Here is a 17,809-nt window from a genome sequence, read left to right as displayed (position 1 = left end):
AATTTATCTGTACCTCCACCAATGTCATCTACTGTATCCGTTGCAGCTGATGCGGCCTCCTCCATATCAGGGAGACAGGTCACCAACTGGAGGATCGTTACCACCTGACGCCTGGAGGAAGAACGCCCCATATTCTGCCTTGGGACCCTGCAACCACATGGGATCAATGTGGATTTTTACCAGTTTCCTCATTCCCCAACCCCATCCAAAATCACAAGCCTCCAACTTGGCACTGCCCTCTTGGTCTTTCCCATTTATCTGCTCCATCCTCCTCTCTGATCTATCTCCCTCACTTACATCTACCTACTGTATTCTCAGATACCTTCTCCTCCCATTGATCTCTGAACGCCTCGCAGCCCATAAGCCCTTCATCAGGAATGAGGCTTATGGCTGAAATGTCCATTCTCCAGCTCCTCGGATGCTGCCTGTGCTTTTCCAGCACCACACTCTCACTCTGATCTCCAGCAACTGCAATCCCCACTTTCTCATTACTTTTCCATGCCTGACAGAGCGAGGGTACAGCGCATGCGCAGCCGGGGCACGACGGGAGATGTAGTTCAAATCGCCGCAGCGATGAACTACAACAGCGATCGGTGCCCACCCCTATCGCCCTTTGACCTCGCCCTGCCAAACCCCACCCCCTACTCCCCGCACCGCCCTTCGCCCCTCCCCCCCCTATTCCAGGGCTACAGAGGGATGTGCGACAGTCGGGACGAGTGATCTCAAACCTGTTGGAGATGGCAGCAGGTGGAGAAGCGGACTACCCTCAGTTTGCTCTGGGGAAACCACGTTTTGACCAGGTAGAGTCCGCCGGGTTGAGTGCGGGCGGGTTGTTTGAATGCGTCCCTCGCGCTGTCCCCTGGGGGGTCTTCTCCAACCGTCAGCCGGGTCGTGGGGCGCGAGGGCTGAACGGCCTGTACCTGGTCACGCCCCCTGCATTCGATTGGGTGGGAATCACCCGTCCATCCCGCGCCCGTGCCCTTCGCCGCGCCCCATTGGACGCGACGCCCGTCAATCGTTAAAGGGGCGGGGCGTTTATCTTCATGTTCATGTCCCTCATGAAAGACCCGCTATTCCATCAGCAAAGGGGGAGTGACAGATTGGTCTAGGGATGCCAGGTTAAAACTGAGGAGAGGAAGAATCTCTTCCCTCAGAGGGTTGTGACACTTTGGAACTCTTTGCCACAGAGCTGGGGGCGGGCAAATTCTTGGGTATACTTTGAGGCTGAGATATATTAGATTAGATTACTTACAGTGTGGAAACAGGCCCTTCGGCCCAACAAGTCCACACCAACCCGCCAAAGCGCAACCCACCCATACCCCTAACCTAACACTACGGGCAATTTAGCATGGCCAATTCACCTGACCCGCACATCTTTGGACTGTGGGAGGAAACCGGAGCACCCGGAGGAAACCCACGCAGACATGGGGAGAAAGTGCAAACTCCACACAGTCAGTCGCCTGAGGCGGGAATTGAACCCGGGTCTCTGGCGCTGTGAGGCAGCAGTGCTAACCACTGTGCCACCGTGCCGCCCCAAGATTCTTGATCAGACTGGGACAAAGTTAGAGTCATAAAGTTGTACAGGACTGAAACAGACTCTTCGGTCCAACCTGCCCATCCGTCCAGATATCCTAAATTAAACTAGTCCCCTTTGCCAGCATTTGGCCCATATCCCCCTCTATCCATATACAAGGAGAATGTGTGGACTGCAGATGCTGGAGAGTCAGAGTCAAAAAGAGTGGCGCTGGAAAAGCACATCAGGTCGGGCAGCGTCCGAGGAGCAGGAGAATCACCGTTTCGGGCATAAGCTCTTCATTGGGAATGTGACATTCCTGATGAAGGGCTCATGCCCAAAATCTTCGAGGAGAAAGTGAGGTCTGCAGATGCTGGAGATCAGAGCTGAAAAATGTGTTGCTGGAAAAGCGCAGCAGGTCAGGCAGCATCCAAGGAGCAGGAGAATCGACATTTCGGGCACAAGCCCTTCATCAGGAATGAGGAAAGTGTGTCCAGCAGGCTAAGATAAAAAGTAGGGAGGAGGGACTTGGGGGAGGGGCGTTGGAGATGTGATAGGTGGAAGGAGGTCAAGGTGAGGGTGATAGGCCGGAGTGGGGTGGGGGCGGAGAGGCCAGGAAGAAGATTGCAGGTTAGGAAGGCGGTGCTGAGTTCGAGGGATTTGACTGAGACAAGGTGGGGGGAAGGGAAATGAGGAAACTGGAGAAATCTGAGTTCATCCCTTGTGGTTGGAGGGTTCCCAGGCGGAAGATGAGGCGCTCTTCCTCAAGCCGTCGTGTTGCTATGGTCTGGCGATGGAGGAGTCCAAGGACCTGCATGTCCTCGATGGAGTGGGAGGGGGAGTTAAAGTGTTGAGCTATGGGTTGGTTGGGTTGGTTGGTCCGGGTGTCCCAGAGGTGTTCTCTGAAACGTTCCACAAGTAGGCGGCCTGTCTCCCCGATATAGAGGAGGCCACATTGGGTGCAGTGGATGCAGTAAATGATGTGTGTGGAGGTGCAGGTGAATTTGTGGCTGATATGGAAGGATCCCTTGGGGCCTTGGAGGGAAGTGAGGGGAGAGGTGTGCGTGCAAGTTTTGCATTTCTTGCGGTTGCAGGGGAAGGTGCCGGGAGTGGACGTTGGGTTGGTGGGGGGTGTGGACCTGACGAGGGAGTCACAGAGGGAGTGGTCTTTTCGGAATGCTGATAGGGGAGGGGAGAGAAATATATCCCTGGTGGTGGAGTCCGTTTGAAGGTGGCGGAAATGACGGCGGATGATACGCTGTATACGGAGGTTGGTGGGGTAGTAGGTGAGAACTAGTGGGGTTCTGTCCTGGTGGTGGTTGGAGGGACGGGGCTCAAGGGCGGAGGAGCGGGAAGTGGAGGAGATGCGGTGGAGAGCATTGTTGATCACGTCCGGGGGGAATCTGTGGTCCTTGAAGAAGGAGACCATCTGGGCTGTACGGTATTGGAACTGGTCCTCCTGGGAGCAGATGCGGGGGAGACGAAGGAATTGGGAATATGGGATGGCGTTTTTACAGGGGGCAGGGTGGAGGAGGTGTAGTCTAGGTAGCTGTGGGAGTCAGTCGGTTTATAGTAAATGTCTGTGTTGATTCGGTCGCCCGAGATAGAAATGGGAAGGTTTAGGAAGGAGAGGGAGGACACACTTTCCTCATTCCTGATGAAGGGCTTATGCCCGAAACATTGAATCTCCTGTTCCTTGGATGCTGCCTGACCTGCTGCACTTTTCCAGCAACACGTTTTCAGCCTATGCCCAAAATGTCAACTCTACTGCTCTTCGGATTCTGCCCGACCTGCTGTGCTCTTTCAGTGCTACACTTTTCGACCCCTTCCTATTCATATACCCATTCAGATGCCTTTTAAATGTTGTAATTGTACCCACTTCTACCACTTCCTCTGGCAGCTCAATCCATACACACACCACCCTCTGCATGAAAAAGTTGCCTCTCAGGTTCCTTTTATACCTTTCCTTTCTCACCTAAACCTATGCCCTCTAGTTTTTGACTCTCCAACTCTGGGGGGAAAAAAATAACCTAGCTATTTACCCTGTCCAAGTTGTTCATGACCTCTATATAAGGTCACCCTCAGCCTCCAAAGCTACAGAAAAAATAGTCGCACTTTATTCAGCCTCTTCCCGATAGTTCAAGCCCTCCAACCCCGCAAAATGCTTTTAACAAAAGCAGAAGCTGCTGAAAAAGCACTGCAGGTCTGGCCGCATCTCCAGTCAACCTTCTGTCTTCTGGCATCTTGTCTGTGGCTATCGATGATACAAATGTCTCAGCAAGGGGCCAGCAATCATCTCCCTAGCTTCCCACAAAGTTTCAATTTCGAACTTCAACTCTTAGAGCAGGTCTATCCTTTTCCATAACTATTTTAAAATTAATAGAATTATTATCACTGGCCCTGAAGTGCTCCACTAACACCTCAATCACTTGCCTTGCCTTATTTCCCAAGAGAAGGTCAGGTTTTGCTCCTTCTGTAGTAGGTTCTTCCATGTACCGAATAAAAAAAATTTCTTGCACACACCCTTAACAAATTCTTCTCTATCCAAACCCCTAACACTATGGCAGTCTCCGTCTATATTTGGAAAGTTAAAATCTCCAACCATTACAACCCTATCCTTACAAATTTGCTTCTCAATTTCCTGCTGGCTATTTTTTGGTGGGGGCGGGGTGAGGCAGTGCCAAGGTATAATCCCAAATGATGATCATCCTTTTCTTATTGCTCAGTTCCACCTAAATAACTTCACTGGATGTACTCCCAGGAATATTGTCCCCGACTACAGTCGTAATGTTATTCCTATCCAAAAACGCCACTTCTCCCTCCTCTCTTGACCCCCTTTCTATCCTTCCTCTAGAATCTACAACCTGGAACCTCTACACTCCTAGTCCTTCTCTGAGCCACGTCTCTGTAATAGCTATGATATCCCAGTCCCATGTTCCCAACCATGCCCTGAGTTCATCTGCCTTACCTGTTAGGCCTCTTGCTTTGAAATAAGTACAGTTTAATTTATCAGTCTTATCTTATTCTTTGTTATGGGGAAAGGGCAGGAAAGTGGATGTGAGGAATGGGGCAAATTCAAAGGGCTAACCAGTTTACTCCTGTTCTAAGATTCATAGAGTCATAGAGATGTACAGCATGGAAATAGACCCTTTGGTCCAACTCATCCATGCCGACCAGATATCCCAACCCAATCTAGTCCCATCAGCCAGCATCCGGTCCATATCCCTCCAAACTCTTCCTATTCATATACCCATCCAAATGCCTTTTAAATGTTGCGATCGTACGAGCCTCCACCACTTCCTCTGGCAGCTTATTCGATACATGTACCACACTTTGCATGAAAAAGTTGCCCCTTAGGTCTCTTTTATAACTTTCCACTCTCACCCTAAGCCTATGCCGTCTAGTTCCGGACCCCCCCACCCCAGGGAAGAGAATTTGTCTATTTATCCTATCCATGCTCCTCGTGATTTTAAAGACCTTTATAAGGTCACCCCTCAGCCTCTGATGCTTTAGGGAAAACAGCCCTAGCCTACTCAGCCTCTCCCTATAGCTCAAAACCTCCAACCCTGGCAACATCCTTGTAAATCTTTTCTGATTCCTTTCAAGTTTCACAACATCCTTACAATAGGAAGGAGACCAGAATTGCACACAATATTCCAAAAGTGACCTAACCAATGTCCTGTCCACCGCAACATGACCTCCCAACTCCTGTACTCAATACTCTGACCAATAAAGGAAAGCATACCAAATGCCTTCTTCACTATCCTATCTACCTGGGACTCCACTTTCAAGGATCTATGAACCCGGACTCCAACGTCTCTTTGTTCAGCAACACCCCCCAGGACCTTACCATTAAATATATAAGTCCTGTTAAGATTTGCTTTCCCAAAATGCAGCACCTCACATTCATCTAAATTATGTCAATTGTTAGTTTTAAATCTGGGATTGCTTAATAAAAATTTATCTCGGGTACGAAAGGATATGGGTCAAAGGCAGATAAATGGACTTAAATCACAGATCTGCTACGGTCTCATTACATGGCAAAACAGGCTTGAGGGGCTGAATGGCCTACTGTTGTTCCTGTGTTTCGATAAGTGAACTCTTCTCTGCCAGATATTTAAATGTGCTCACACTGTCCCAATTTTTGGCTCTGTATTGTGCAGTCGAGTGTTAACAAGCAAAGGATTGACCTATAATCCAATTAAATGAAGTTAAAAATCACGCGACGCTAGGTTATAGTCCAACAGTGCTAGCTTTTGGTGCATTGCTCCTTTGTCAGGTAGCTAGTGGGACAGGATCATAAGATACAATTTATAGAACAAGATCATAGTGTCATGCAACTGATATATATTGAACAAACATAGATTGCTGTTAATTCTTTCATCTTTTAGAATGGGTTGCAGGTTTCAATTCAACTGATTAAATGAGGCAGAGATATAATAACAAAAAATTAAAAATAAGGTGGTACTGGAACTAAATGACTGGAATAACATAATAGGTATAAGAGTCATATGCCATGGGTCTAACCAAAGTAATAAGTAATCTAAAACTGTACAGGCTAATTAAGGTAGAGAGATCATAACAATATCTCAAGGTAATGGTGCCAAAACAGGACAGTAAAGATGATTTTTACAGATGTAGAACAGTGAGTGTAACTTCACAAGAACCCAAGATCACAGTTGACGCCGTCTTCATGGGTAGGGAGTTTGGCTATCAGTTTCTGCTTGGCGATTCTGTATTGTTGTGTATTTCACAGTCTGCCTTGGAGGATGCTTATCTGAAGATCAGAGGCTGACTGTCTTTGACTGCTAAAGTGTTCCCCGAATGGGAGGGAGCATTCTTACCTTACGATTGTTGTGCGGTGTCCATTGTTGTAGCGTCTGCATCATCTCATCAATATACCATGCCTGGGTCATCCTTGTCTTCGGCGTATGAGACAGATAACATTGGCTGAGTCACAAGAATGTCTACCATGTACGTGGTGTGTGGTGTTCGCATGTGATGGTAGTATCCATGTCGAAGATCTGACATGTCTTGCAGAGGTCGCCATAGCAGGGTTGTGTGGTGTTTTGGTCCATGTTATCTTGAAAGCTGTGAACAATGGTCTGTTTAAGGTTTGGCAGTTGTTTGAAGGCGAGAAGTAGAGGCAAAGGGATGATTTGGAGACATGCTTATGATCATCATTGACTTGTTGAAAGCTGTGAAGAATATGGTGTAGTCTCTCCAGTCCAGGAAAGTACTGCATGATGAAGGGTACTCTATCAGTCATATCCCATGTTCATCTTCTGAGGAGATCATTGAAGTTTTTCACAGTGGCACATCGGAACTGGCAATCATACCCCGTTCTTATGGAAGGCATGCTTCAAAATCTTCAGGTGTTTGTTGCATTCCTCCTCATCTGAGCAGATCCTGCGTATGCGCAGGGCTTATTCGTAGGGGATGGAGACAAAAAAAAACTACAGATGCTGGAATCCAAGATAGACAAAGCAGGAGGCTGGGGGAATACAGCAAGCCACATAGCATCAGGAGGTGGAGAAGTTGACGTTTTGGATGTAACCCTTCTTCAGGACTGGAGAAGGGCTACACCTCAAACATTGACTTCTCCACCTCTTGATGCTGCCTGATTTGCTGTGTTCTTCCAGCCTCCTGCTTGTCTGTCCGTAGGGGATGACTTTTATCCGTGGGTTTGCAGTTGAATGAGGTACTGAGGTATCTGACCTTGATGGAAATTCGTGAGTCCAAGAATGAGACTGATTCTGAAGAGTATTTCATGGTAAGTCTGATGGTGGGATGAAACTTGTAGATGTCAATATGCAGTTGTTTAAGTGATTCAAGGATGGACACCTCAGTACCTCACTCTCTGCTGTCCCATGGATAACCTGACGATGCTGCACTTCTCCAGCTTCCACCTTAAACATATTAAAGAAGCTACCCCTACGGACAAGCCCTGTGCATCCACAGGATCTGCTCAGATGAGGAGAAACATGATGGACACCTAAAGATTTTGAAGGATGCCCTCATGAGAATGGGATATGATGCTTAATTCATCGATTGCCAGTTCTGACATGCCACAGTGAAAAACCACAATGACCTCCTCAGAAGACTGACACAGGGTATGACTGATAGAGTACCCTTCGTCTTCCAGTACTTCTCTGGAGTGGAGAGACTATACCATGTTCTTCGCAGCCTTCAACATGTCATCGATGACAATGAGCATCTTGCCAAGATCATCCCTTTGCCTCACTTCTCGCCTTCAAACATCCGTCAAACCTTAAACCGACCATCATTCACAGCAAACTACCCAGCCTTCAGGACAACACCATACAACTCTGCCATGGCAACCTCTGCAAGACACGTCAGATCATCGACATAGATACTACCATCACATGTGGAAATGCCATTCACCATGCACACAGCAGAAAATCATGTGACTTGGCTAAGGTTGCCTATCTTATTTGCTGCAGGCAAGGATGCCCCAAGGCATGATGTATTGTCGAGACCATGCAGACGCTACAACAACGGATAAACAGACACTGGGCAACAGTCACCAGACAGGGATATTCCCTTCCAGTTGGGGAACACTTCAGCAGTCAAGGTCATTCAGCCTCCAATATTCGGGTAAGCTTCTTTTAAGGCGGCATTTGAGATACACAACAATGCAGAATCGCTGAACTGTTGGTATTGCTGTGTACCCATGAAGACGGCCTCAACTGTGATCTTGGGTTCATTTCGCACAACATCTGAGCCCACCGCACTGTTGCGTATCTGTAAAATCTTCCTTACTGTCCTGTTTTAACATCTTCGAGTAAACATCATCATCTTGATAAATTGTTATGATCTCTCTACTTTAATTAGTTTGTACAGGTTTGGATTACTTATTACTTTGGTTAGAACCTTGGCTTCTTATATGTGACTCTTTTACCTCTCATGTTACTCCAGTGATTTAGTTTGTTTCCAGCACCATCTGATTTTTAATTTTTTGCAATTATCTCTCTGCCTCATTTAACCAGATTATAGTTCGTAGCTCGTTATTCAGCTGTTAATGCTTTACTCACACCGTCTAACACTTTTAGTCACCTGCCACGACTTGTTATTCGACATTCCACTCACACCAGTTGTATGATCTTTTGATCTGTTTGCCCATAAATTCTTCTCTCTCAGTTCACCTGACAAAAGTTGCTCCATGAAAGCTTCTGATTTCAGATAAACCTGTTATCGTGTGAATTCTGATTTTGTCCATTCCAGGCCAACAGAGACACCTCTACAACAAACCCACATTTAAGATATTGGGTAAAATGACCAGAAGTTTAATGAAAAGGATAGGTTTTAAGGAGTGTCTTAAAGGTAGAAACTGAAGTTGAGAGGAAAAGAGATGGATTTGCAGAGCTTGACGGTTTCAGCATCAGCTTACCTGAGAGTGGACAAATACTGCAATGTTACCAAGGTGAAAATAACCTGAAAGTGTCTTTGGAAGCTTTTGAGATTAACTACGATACTAAAGTTTATGACACCAGTGTGACAGTGCTATCTGTCAGTTACGACTGTCACCATGAACATACTTTAGAGAGATGTTTCAGATCAATTTACAATGTGTAGTCCTCATTGGAATGTGATATTTCTATAATTATTTAACTTTGTCTTTGTGAATAATTGGAAAGGGTGCAAAGAGCAGCAACAGTTGTGGTCACAAGTGTTAAAACAATAATTAATGAAGAGACTAAAAAGCAATTCCTTGCAAAACATTCAAGGGCTTGTGCTTAATGTAAATCTTCTAATCTATGTAATGACGAAGAAAAACTACAAAAGGGGATGAGAAATATGATTATAAATCAGAGTTTAGGAGTTTAGTCATCATGCTAGCCAATGGTTGTAAGTTCGAATTTCAATATGGCAAGTTATGAGGTTGAATGTCCCCATGTGATAAATGTGGTAATTTGTGTTACTGCCAGAATATTTTTATTGAACCTTTCATTGCATTGGAACATAAGAATTAAGTGTAGAGGTAAGCCATTTGACCCTTCAAACCATAGAATCATAAAATTCTTACTGTGTGGAAAGAGGCCATTCAGCCCATCGAGTCCACACCAACTCTCCAAAAAGCTTCCCACCCAGACATGGCCCTCTATCCCCATAACTCCACAGTTAGCATGGCTAATCCACCTCTCCTGCACATTCCTGGACACTACAGATAATTTAGCATAGCCAGTTTACCGAACCTGCACATCTTGGCAGCAATAGTGTGAGTTCAATGAAATCATGTTTGTGTTATGAATTCCAGATTTTGACTTCCTAAACATCCCCCCGTCTCCTGCAGTATACTCTTAACGCTGCTGAAATGGTTTAGCAAGTCAAGCATTTAGTGATGTAGTCATCTGTAATAAAGGACGAGAGTTAAATGTGATCTTGCTAAGTCAAAGATGCTTAGACTTAAAAATAATGAATGAAACAGGGAGGTAACTTAAGTAATTTTGATGTTCTGAAGTTCCAGAATAAAGATCATGTAGTTAAATGTATACTACCTTTGGCTATATCTGGCCAATCACTAATGTGAAGCCTGGTTGAGTAGAGACTGCCCCAAAACATATGGGATGAGTGCTCATTCAAGAAAAAATGCACCCACTCTATACAGTGAATGAACATAATTGGTTGCTACACCTTGACAGCAATTTTGGTGAATAGCTTTTGGATCACCTGGCCTAGATTCTCCAAATGCGACTCTGGCAAGTGGTGTTTGATAATATTCCATAATGGCTTCAGACATTTTATTCCATTAAGGGTGCTAAAATAAACTATTTTCCTATTGGTGATTGTGCCTACAGCTGCATAGACCTTCAGTATTGGAATTCCCTGACTAAACCTCTGTGTCTCTAAACTCTTCTTAAAACCAGTGCCTTTGACAAGGCTCCTGATTATCCATCCTATTAACTGCTTCTGTGTTTTCACCTTTGGAATATGCATAAATTGATCTTTATCTGATTGGCAGGATGCCAGGAATTGAATCCTTCTCTAGGCAATGAATGGTCTACATTGGTTCCTGTTTTGTGTATGGGTCAGAGTCAAATTTTGACTCCGTTATACTGCTGTGAAGCACATAAGACCCTTACCTCTATTAAAGGTGTTTTCAAATGCATGTCATGATTGAAGCATCAACACCAGATTGATACCTTCATTAACATGGAGCACAGAGGTTTAATATCAAAGAAAAAATGAGTTGAACAAACGTTTGTATGGGCCCTGCACATGAACCTTAATGACTGGAATATGTGAATATTGTGCTTTTGTGCTCTGATCTCCTGTAACTTCTTTGTTTATTCAGTCTACTTTTGACTACTCTGACCCTGAATTGTCATCATAACTGGACATTTTGCAAAAGCGCCGTCACTTTTGAGTGAGTTTGAGTTGAGGTTTCAAAACTGTTCTGAAGTTTTTTCATCCATTCTTGATGGCAGTAAACCTGCAGTAAAATGAAGGATTGAATTTTTTAAAATTCTCTTTGAACTGTATATAAAAATCCAAGCAGCACAAACAATTCTGTATTTTCAATTTTTTTTGTTATATATTACGGACTATGCACAAGCAGCATTTTAAATAAGAGTGTTAGCATAGGTATGGAGTAAAGGGTGTGGCACAGTATTAATGTTCCTACTTCTGGGCCGGAAGATCTGAATTTATGTGGCACATCTCGCTGAGGAGTATTATGACACATCTTAACAGGTTGCTAGAGGGGAAGCAATGGAGTAGTGATAATATCACTGACAAATAAACCAGAGTCCCAGATAACATTCTGGGAACTGGGGTTCAAATCCCAGTGCAAAATTTGGATTCAGTGAAAATCTGAAGTCTCGTTCACTAATGTCATATAGGGAAGGAGCTCTGTCATCTTTACATGTGACCTCTTGAAATGGCAGAACAAGCCATTCTGCTCTATTTAACCAGATTAAAAAGTCTCAAAAGAGGAATGAAACCAGATAGACTACTGGCATGGCAATTGCAGACATTGCCAACACTGCATCTGGTGGTGAATGTTAAAACTGAATGAACTGTCTCAGATTAGTCAAGCATCAGCCTGACAAATTGATATTCACTGAATTATACCTCAGACACACCAAAACCACCACCATTGGCAGGATAATTCAACAGAGATGGCAGACTGGCAACATAGTGGTATACAATAAGAGGGGAATTGCTCTGAGAGTCCTCAACATTGATTTCCCCATGAAGTATAATGGCATCAGATCAAACGCGGGCAAGGAAACTTCCAGCTGACTGCCACCCACTGCCAGTTGTGTCATCTGGTAAATTAATACTCTTTCATGTTAAACACCAATTAGAGCAAGCACTAAAGGTGGTAAAGTCATGGAATCTAATCTGGGCAGAGACTTCAAAGACGATCATTAAGTGGGCAGCACCAGTGCTGACCCAGCTGGTCGAGGCCTAAATGACATGACTGTGAAACCTGGTCCACATCAAATGATCAGGGAAGAATATAATTGAGCTCGATCTCACCAATTTGCCTGTTGCAGATACATCTGGACTTAACAGTATCTTTAGGACTGACCGCTGCACAGTTGTGTTGACAAAATTCCATTTTCATAATGAAAATACAGTCCCCCCCTCCCCGCCCAATTGTGTTATGTGTAGTCTCACCCTGTTATATAGGATAGCCTTCGAACAGATGTAGCAACTCAAAATTGGGCATCAAGAGGTGCTATGAGCCTTGATAAGGAGCAAAATTGTACTGCCAATTGCAACCTCTTGGCCCAGCTTATTTGGCACTCTATCGTTACATCAAGCTATGTGATCAACCCTTGTTCAATAAATAGTGCAGTAGGGCAAAAACAGAAATTGCTGGGGAAATTCAAATCTAGCAGCATCTATGGGGAGAAAGGAAGCTAACATCTCATGTTCCAGTGACCTTACTTTAGAATAGTGCAGGAGGACATGTCCGAAGCAATACCAGGCTTGCCTGAAAATGAGGTATCAACCAGTTGAGGCCAGAAAACAGTACTATTTGTGTGTCAAATAGCATAAGGAACAAGTAATAGAGCTAAACAATTCCACAATCAAAACATCAAATGTAAGTCCTGCAATCTTGTTACATCCAGTCATGAATGGTGAATAATTAAGCAACTCACTGGCAGAAGAAGATCCACAAGTAATTCCATTATCCATGATGGGAGATCCCAGCACATCAGAATGAAAGATTAAGGTAAAGCATTTGCAAGATCGTTCAGCCAGAACTACAGAGTAGATGATCCATTTTGACTTTCTCCAGTGATCCCCTGCATACCATATGCCAGTCAGTTTTCAGCCAGTTTGTTTTACTCCATGTGATATCAAGAAACAATCTGAAGCACTGGACATGGCAGAGGCAATGGCCCTGACAAAATTAAAATTATATTACAGATAACTTGTGCTCAAGGACTTGCTCTCCCCATAACTACTATGTTACAGTACAGCTACAACCCTAGCATCTACCTAAGAATGTGGAAAGTTGCACAGATGTATCCCGAGCCAATAAGCAGAACAAGTCCAGTCTGGCCAATTACTACCCCATTAGTCTACTCTGAATCCTGAGTAAAGAGATGGAAGGTGCCAACAGCAGCACTATCAAATAGCAATTGATAAATAATAGCCTGCTCACTGATGCTCAGTTTAGTGTCTGCCAGGCCCTCTCACCTCCTGATCTCATTACAGCCTCGGTTCAAATGTGGACAAAAGAGCTGAATTCCAGAGTTGAGGTGAGAATGTCTGACCTTGACAACAAGGCCACATTAGACAGAGCGTAGTATTCAGAAGCGCTTGCAAAACTGGAGTCAAGGTGAATCGGGGAAAACTCTTTTGACTTGGAAGTCAGACATCTCAGCTCCAGGGCATCTCTGCAGGAGTTCCTCAGGATGGTGTCTTGGGTCCAACCATTTTCAGTTGCTTAATCAACAGCCTTCACTCTGTCATAAGGTCACAAGTGGTAGTGTTTGCTGATGATTGCACAATGTTCAGCACCACTCGCAACTCCTCATAATAAAACAGTCCACGTCCTAATGGAGCAAAACTTGGACAGTATTCAGGTTTGGGCTGACAAATAGCAAGTAAATTTTGCAATAAACAAGTGCCAAAAAATGACCATGTCCATCAAGAGAGAATCTAATTATTGCACCTTGATATTCAATGTTTTATCGTCACTAAATCCCGCCTTGTCAAAGTCCTAGGAGTTATCGTTGACCAGAAATTAAACTGAACCAGCCAAGTAAATACTGTGGGTACAAGAGCAGGTCAGAGGCTTGGAGTCCTGCTGTGAGTAATCCACCTCTTGACTCCTCGTGGCTTGTCCTCATTTACGAGACTCAAGTCAGGATTGTGATGGAATACTCTCCAATTGCCTGGATGGGTGCAGCTCCAATAACACTTGAGAAGTTTGACACCATCCAGGATTGACACCACATCACAAACATTTACTCCTGCCTCGGTCAGTGCTCAGCAGCAACAATATGCATCATCTACAAGATGAACTGCAGAAAGTCGCTAAGGTTCTTTGGACAGCACCTTTGAAACCCACAACAACTACTACCTCCTGCAAATTCCCCTCCAGTCCACTGAAAATTCTGACTTTGAAATATATTGCCATTCTTTCATTGTTGGTGGATTAAAGTGGAGTGAATCAAATGGGCTGAAAGCTGTCTGTGATTCAGGGGACCTCTAGAAAAGACTGGATCATCCACTGAGCAATTCCGGCTGAAAATTGGTGCGAATGCTTGTACTGATCTTTTGCAGTGCTTGCCATGCTACCCATTATTGAGTACCAGGATATTTACGGAGTCTTTCCTCTACTAAGTTGTTTGATTATTCACTGTCATTCATGAGTGGATGTGACGGGACTGCAGAGCTTAGGTCTGATATGTTGGTTGTAAAATCACTTAGCTTCATTTATCACTTGCTCCTTCTGCTGTTTGACACATTAGTAAGGCTATTTTGTAACTTCACCAAGTTGGTGTCTGGTATTGTTCCTGGCATGGCCTCCTACACTGTTCAGTACACCAAATAGACATGCCAGCTCAGTGCAACCCTCTTAAGGCAATCACAGCTGAGTAAGCAATGCTGGCATAGGTAGCAACTCCCCCATTCAATGAATTAATGAGGAAAAAATGTTATTCTGGCTATGTGACCTTAGCTATCTATTGCCAAATGTGAAGCAAGCAAAATTGTTTGACTAATTACTGGAGATGATGGCCTATTGGTGTTATTGCTGAAATATTAATCCAGAAATGCTCTGGGGACCTGGGTTCCAATCCCACCAAGGCAAATGGTTGCATTTTGAATTTAGTTAATAACTTGGAATTAAGCATCTACTATGAAACCATTGTTGGTTGTCAGAAACACCCGTCTGGTTCACTAATTCCTTCAGGGAAGGAAATCTGCCAAACTCACCTGGTCTGGCCTATATGTGACTCCAGATCTTCAGCAATGTGGTTGACTCTCAGCTGCTCTCTGAAAGGGCTGAGCAAACCATTCAGTTCAAAGGCAACTAGGGATGGGCAATAAATGCAAACCAACTAGCAAAGCCCAAGCCCCATGAGTGAATATCTAAAAACGTGAATATTTATTTTATCACATTTTAGAGAGTGATTCATTATATCATTTATGCAAGTTGTTCAGCGTGCATGATTGTTTTCGGCTGAGTCAGTGTCTAAACTCTGTCAAGGCATGGCAACACATCTTTTAGCCACCGAAACTATTCTCAGAACTGTTCAACTAATGAGCTTGACTAACTTTTTCTCTACACTTGGCATATTCAAATTTTCTTGTTTTTCCCAGTCTGGGTTCAAAACTTTGAAGCATTTCCCATGTTTATACTTTATAGAATGTGCTGATGAATGATTGTGGAATATATGGTTGATTTCATACTTTGACTTGTTTTCAATATATCCTTTTTCCAGTCTCTCAAATTAAGTCCACAAATGTGAAAAATGTAAAACTGGATGTAAAATGGATGGTCCAAAGAATAAATGATATTTTAAATAGAATTAGGTGGAGTTTATGTCACGGAAATTGCTGATTTCTCCCAGCTGTCAGTGCTGGTATTTATATTTCACACTGATGTCTTGTCATCCCTCTTCATAAAAACATAGAAACATTAGGGGTTATCCCTAATCCCTTTCTTAACAAGGGATTAACATTTGCCACCCTCCAATCATTTTTCACATTTGTGGACTTAATTTGAGAGACTGGAAAAAGGATATATTGAAAAACATCAGTAGTCGGCACATTATTGGAGACGATTCTGATAGACAGGATTTATGATTATTTGGAAAAGCATAGTTTGATTAGAGATAGTCAACATGGCTTTGTGAGGGGCTGGTAATGCCTCACAAGCCTTATTGAATGTTTTGAGGATGTGACAAACACATTGATAAAGATAGAGCAGTGGATGTGGATTATATGGATTTTACCTTGGTGTTTGATGAGGTTCTCCATGGTAGGCTCATTCAGAAAGTAAGGAGATCTGGGACACAGGGAAATTTGGCTGTCTGGATACAGAATTGTCTGGCCTATAGAAGTCAGAAGGTGGTAGTAGATGGAAAGTACTCAGCCTGGAGCTGGGTGACCAGTGGTGTTCCACAGGGATCAGGTTTGGGACCTCTGCTCTTTGTGATTTTGATAGATTATATTAATGCTTGCAACACTATTTACAAAACACGCACATATACCACCCTGTTTTAATCAATACAGCACTTTGCATGTGAAATAATCATTCTAATCAGCATATTAAGAAAACTTATTAAATCACTGATCAGAAAGAAGCCACATTAAATAGATGCGCAAAGAAAACATGATCAGGAAAGTAAACTCCGACACGCTGTTTCCGGAGGGGCAATGTTTTTTTCCTTGGCAAACTTAAAAAAAAGCAACCTTTAAACTCCAACAAATATAGTCCCAACCAACCTCTCTTCATAAATTTGGAGTAGGTATTCCCAGAGAAATGCATGTCAGAAATATGGAGGTTGTTGAGGGAGCACTTGCTGTGAGTGCTGGATAGGCTTGTCTCACTGAGGTAAGGAAGGGATGGTGGGATGTAAGAACTTTGGGTGACAAGAGATGCAGAAGATCTGGAAGAGCACAGCAGTTCAGGCAGCATCCGAGGAGCAGTAAAATCGACGCTTCGGGCAAAAGCCCTTCATCAGGAATAGAGGCAGAGAGGCTGAATGGTGGAGAGATAAATGAGAGGAGGGTGGGGGTGGGGAGAAAGCAACACAGTGTACAATAGGTGAGTGGGGGAGGGGATGAAGGTGATAGGTCAGAGAGGAGGGTGGAGTGGATAGGTGGAAAAGAAGATAGTCAGGTAGCACAAGTCATGGGGACAATGCTGAGCTGGAAGTTTGGAACTGGGGTGAGGTGGTGGAAGGGGAAATGAGGAAACTGTTGAAGTCCACATTGATGCCCTGAGGTTGAAGTGTTCCGAGACGGAAGATGAGGCGTTCTTCCTCCAGGCGTCGGGTGGTGAGGGAGCGGCGGTGAAGGAAGCCCAGGACCTCCATGTCCTCGGCAGAGTGGGAGGGGGAGTTGAAATGTAGGTCGACTTTGAATGTAGATTACAGGATTAAAGGCATGATTCTTGGTCATGTGGAGGTACAGAGGGATCTCAGGGTCACATCCGTAGATCCCTTAAAGTTGCCACCCAAGTTGATTGGGTTGTTAAGAAGGCATATGGTGTGTTGGCTTTCATGAGCAGGGGGATTGAGTTTAAAAGCCGCTCAGTTATGCTGCAGCTGTATAAAGCCCTGGTTAGACCACATTTGGAATATTGTGTTCAGTTCTGGTTGCCTCATTATAGGAAGGATGTGGAAGCTTTAGAAAGAGTGCAGAGGAGATTTACCACGTTGCTGCCTGGACTGGAGGGCATGTCTTACGAAGAAAGGTTGAGGGAACTTGGGCTTTTCTCATTGGAGTGAAGAAGGGTGAAAGGTGACTTGATAGAGATAGACAAGATGATGAAAGGCATAGATAGAGTGGATAGTCAGAGACTTTTTCCCACGTAGGAAATGGCTATCATGAGGGAGCATAATTTTAAGGTGATTGGAAGAAGGTTTAGGGGAGATGCCAGAGGTTCTTTACACAGAGAATCGTGGGTGTGTGGAATGCACTGCCAGCAGTGGTAGTAGAGTCAGAGACATTAGGGACATTTAAATGACTCTTGGATAGGCACATGGATGATAGTAAAATGAAGGGTTTGCAGGTTAGTTTAATCTTAGAGTAGTATAAAAGGTCAGCACAAGATTGAGGGCCAAATGGCCTGTACTG

The 17,809-nt window shown here is 44.2% G+C and overlaps 1 protein-coding gene across 1 annotated transcript in view; it reads left to right on the top strand.

Moving 5' to 3' along the window:
• Positions 1 to 695: 695 nt before the first annotated feature.
• The window catches only part of LOC132817603 (sideroflexin-5-like), a 329,512-nt gene continuing 312,398 nt past the window's right edge, over positions 696 to 17,809 (top strand). The window contains exon 1 of the mRNA XM_060828111.1: positions 696 to 800. Within this exon, the coding sequence (XP_060684094.1) occupies positions 738 to 800 (63 nt within the window). The 5' untranslated portion in view covers positions 696 to 737. The remainder of the gene's footprint in view (positions 801 to 17,809) is intronic.

The sequence above is a fragment of the Hemiscyllium ocellatum genome, chromosome 1 (genome assembly GCF_020745735.1).
Source record: "Hemiscyllium ocellatum isolate sHemOce1 chromosome 1, sHemOce1.pat.X.cur, whole genome shotgun sequence".
In the NCBI taxonomy this organism is placed as follows: domain Eukaryota; kingdom Metazoa; phylum Chordata; class Chondrichthyes; order Orectolobiformes; family Hemiscylliidae; genus Hemiscyllium; species Hemiscyllium ocellatum.
The sequence above is the reverse complement of the archived record's forward strand: the minus strand, read 5'-3'. Positions and strand labels throughout refer to the sequence as shown.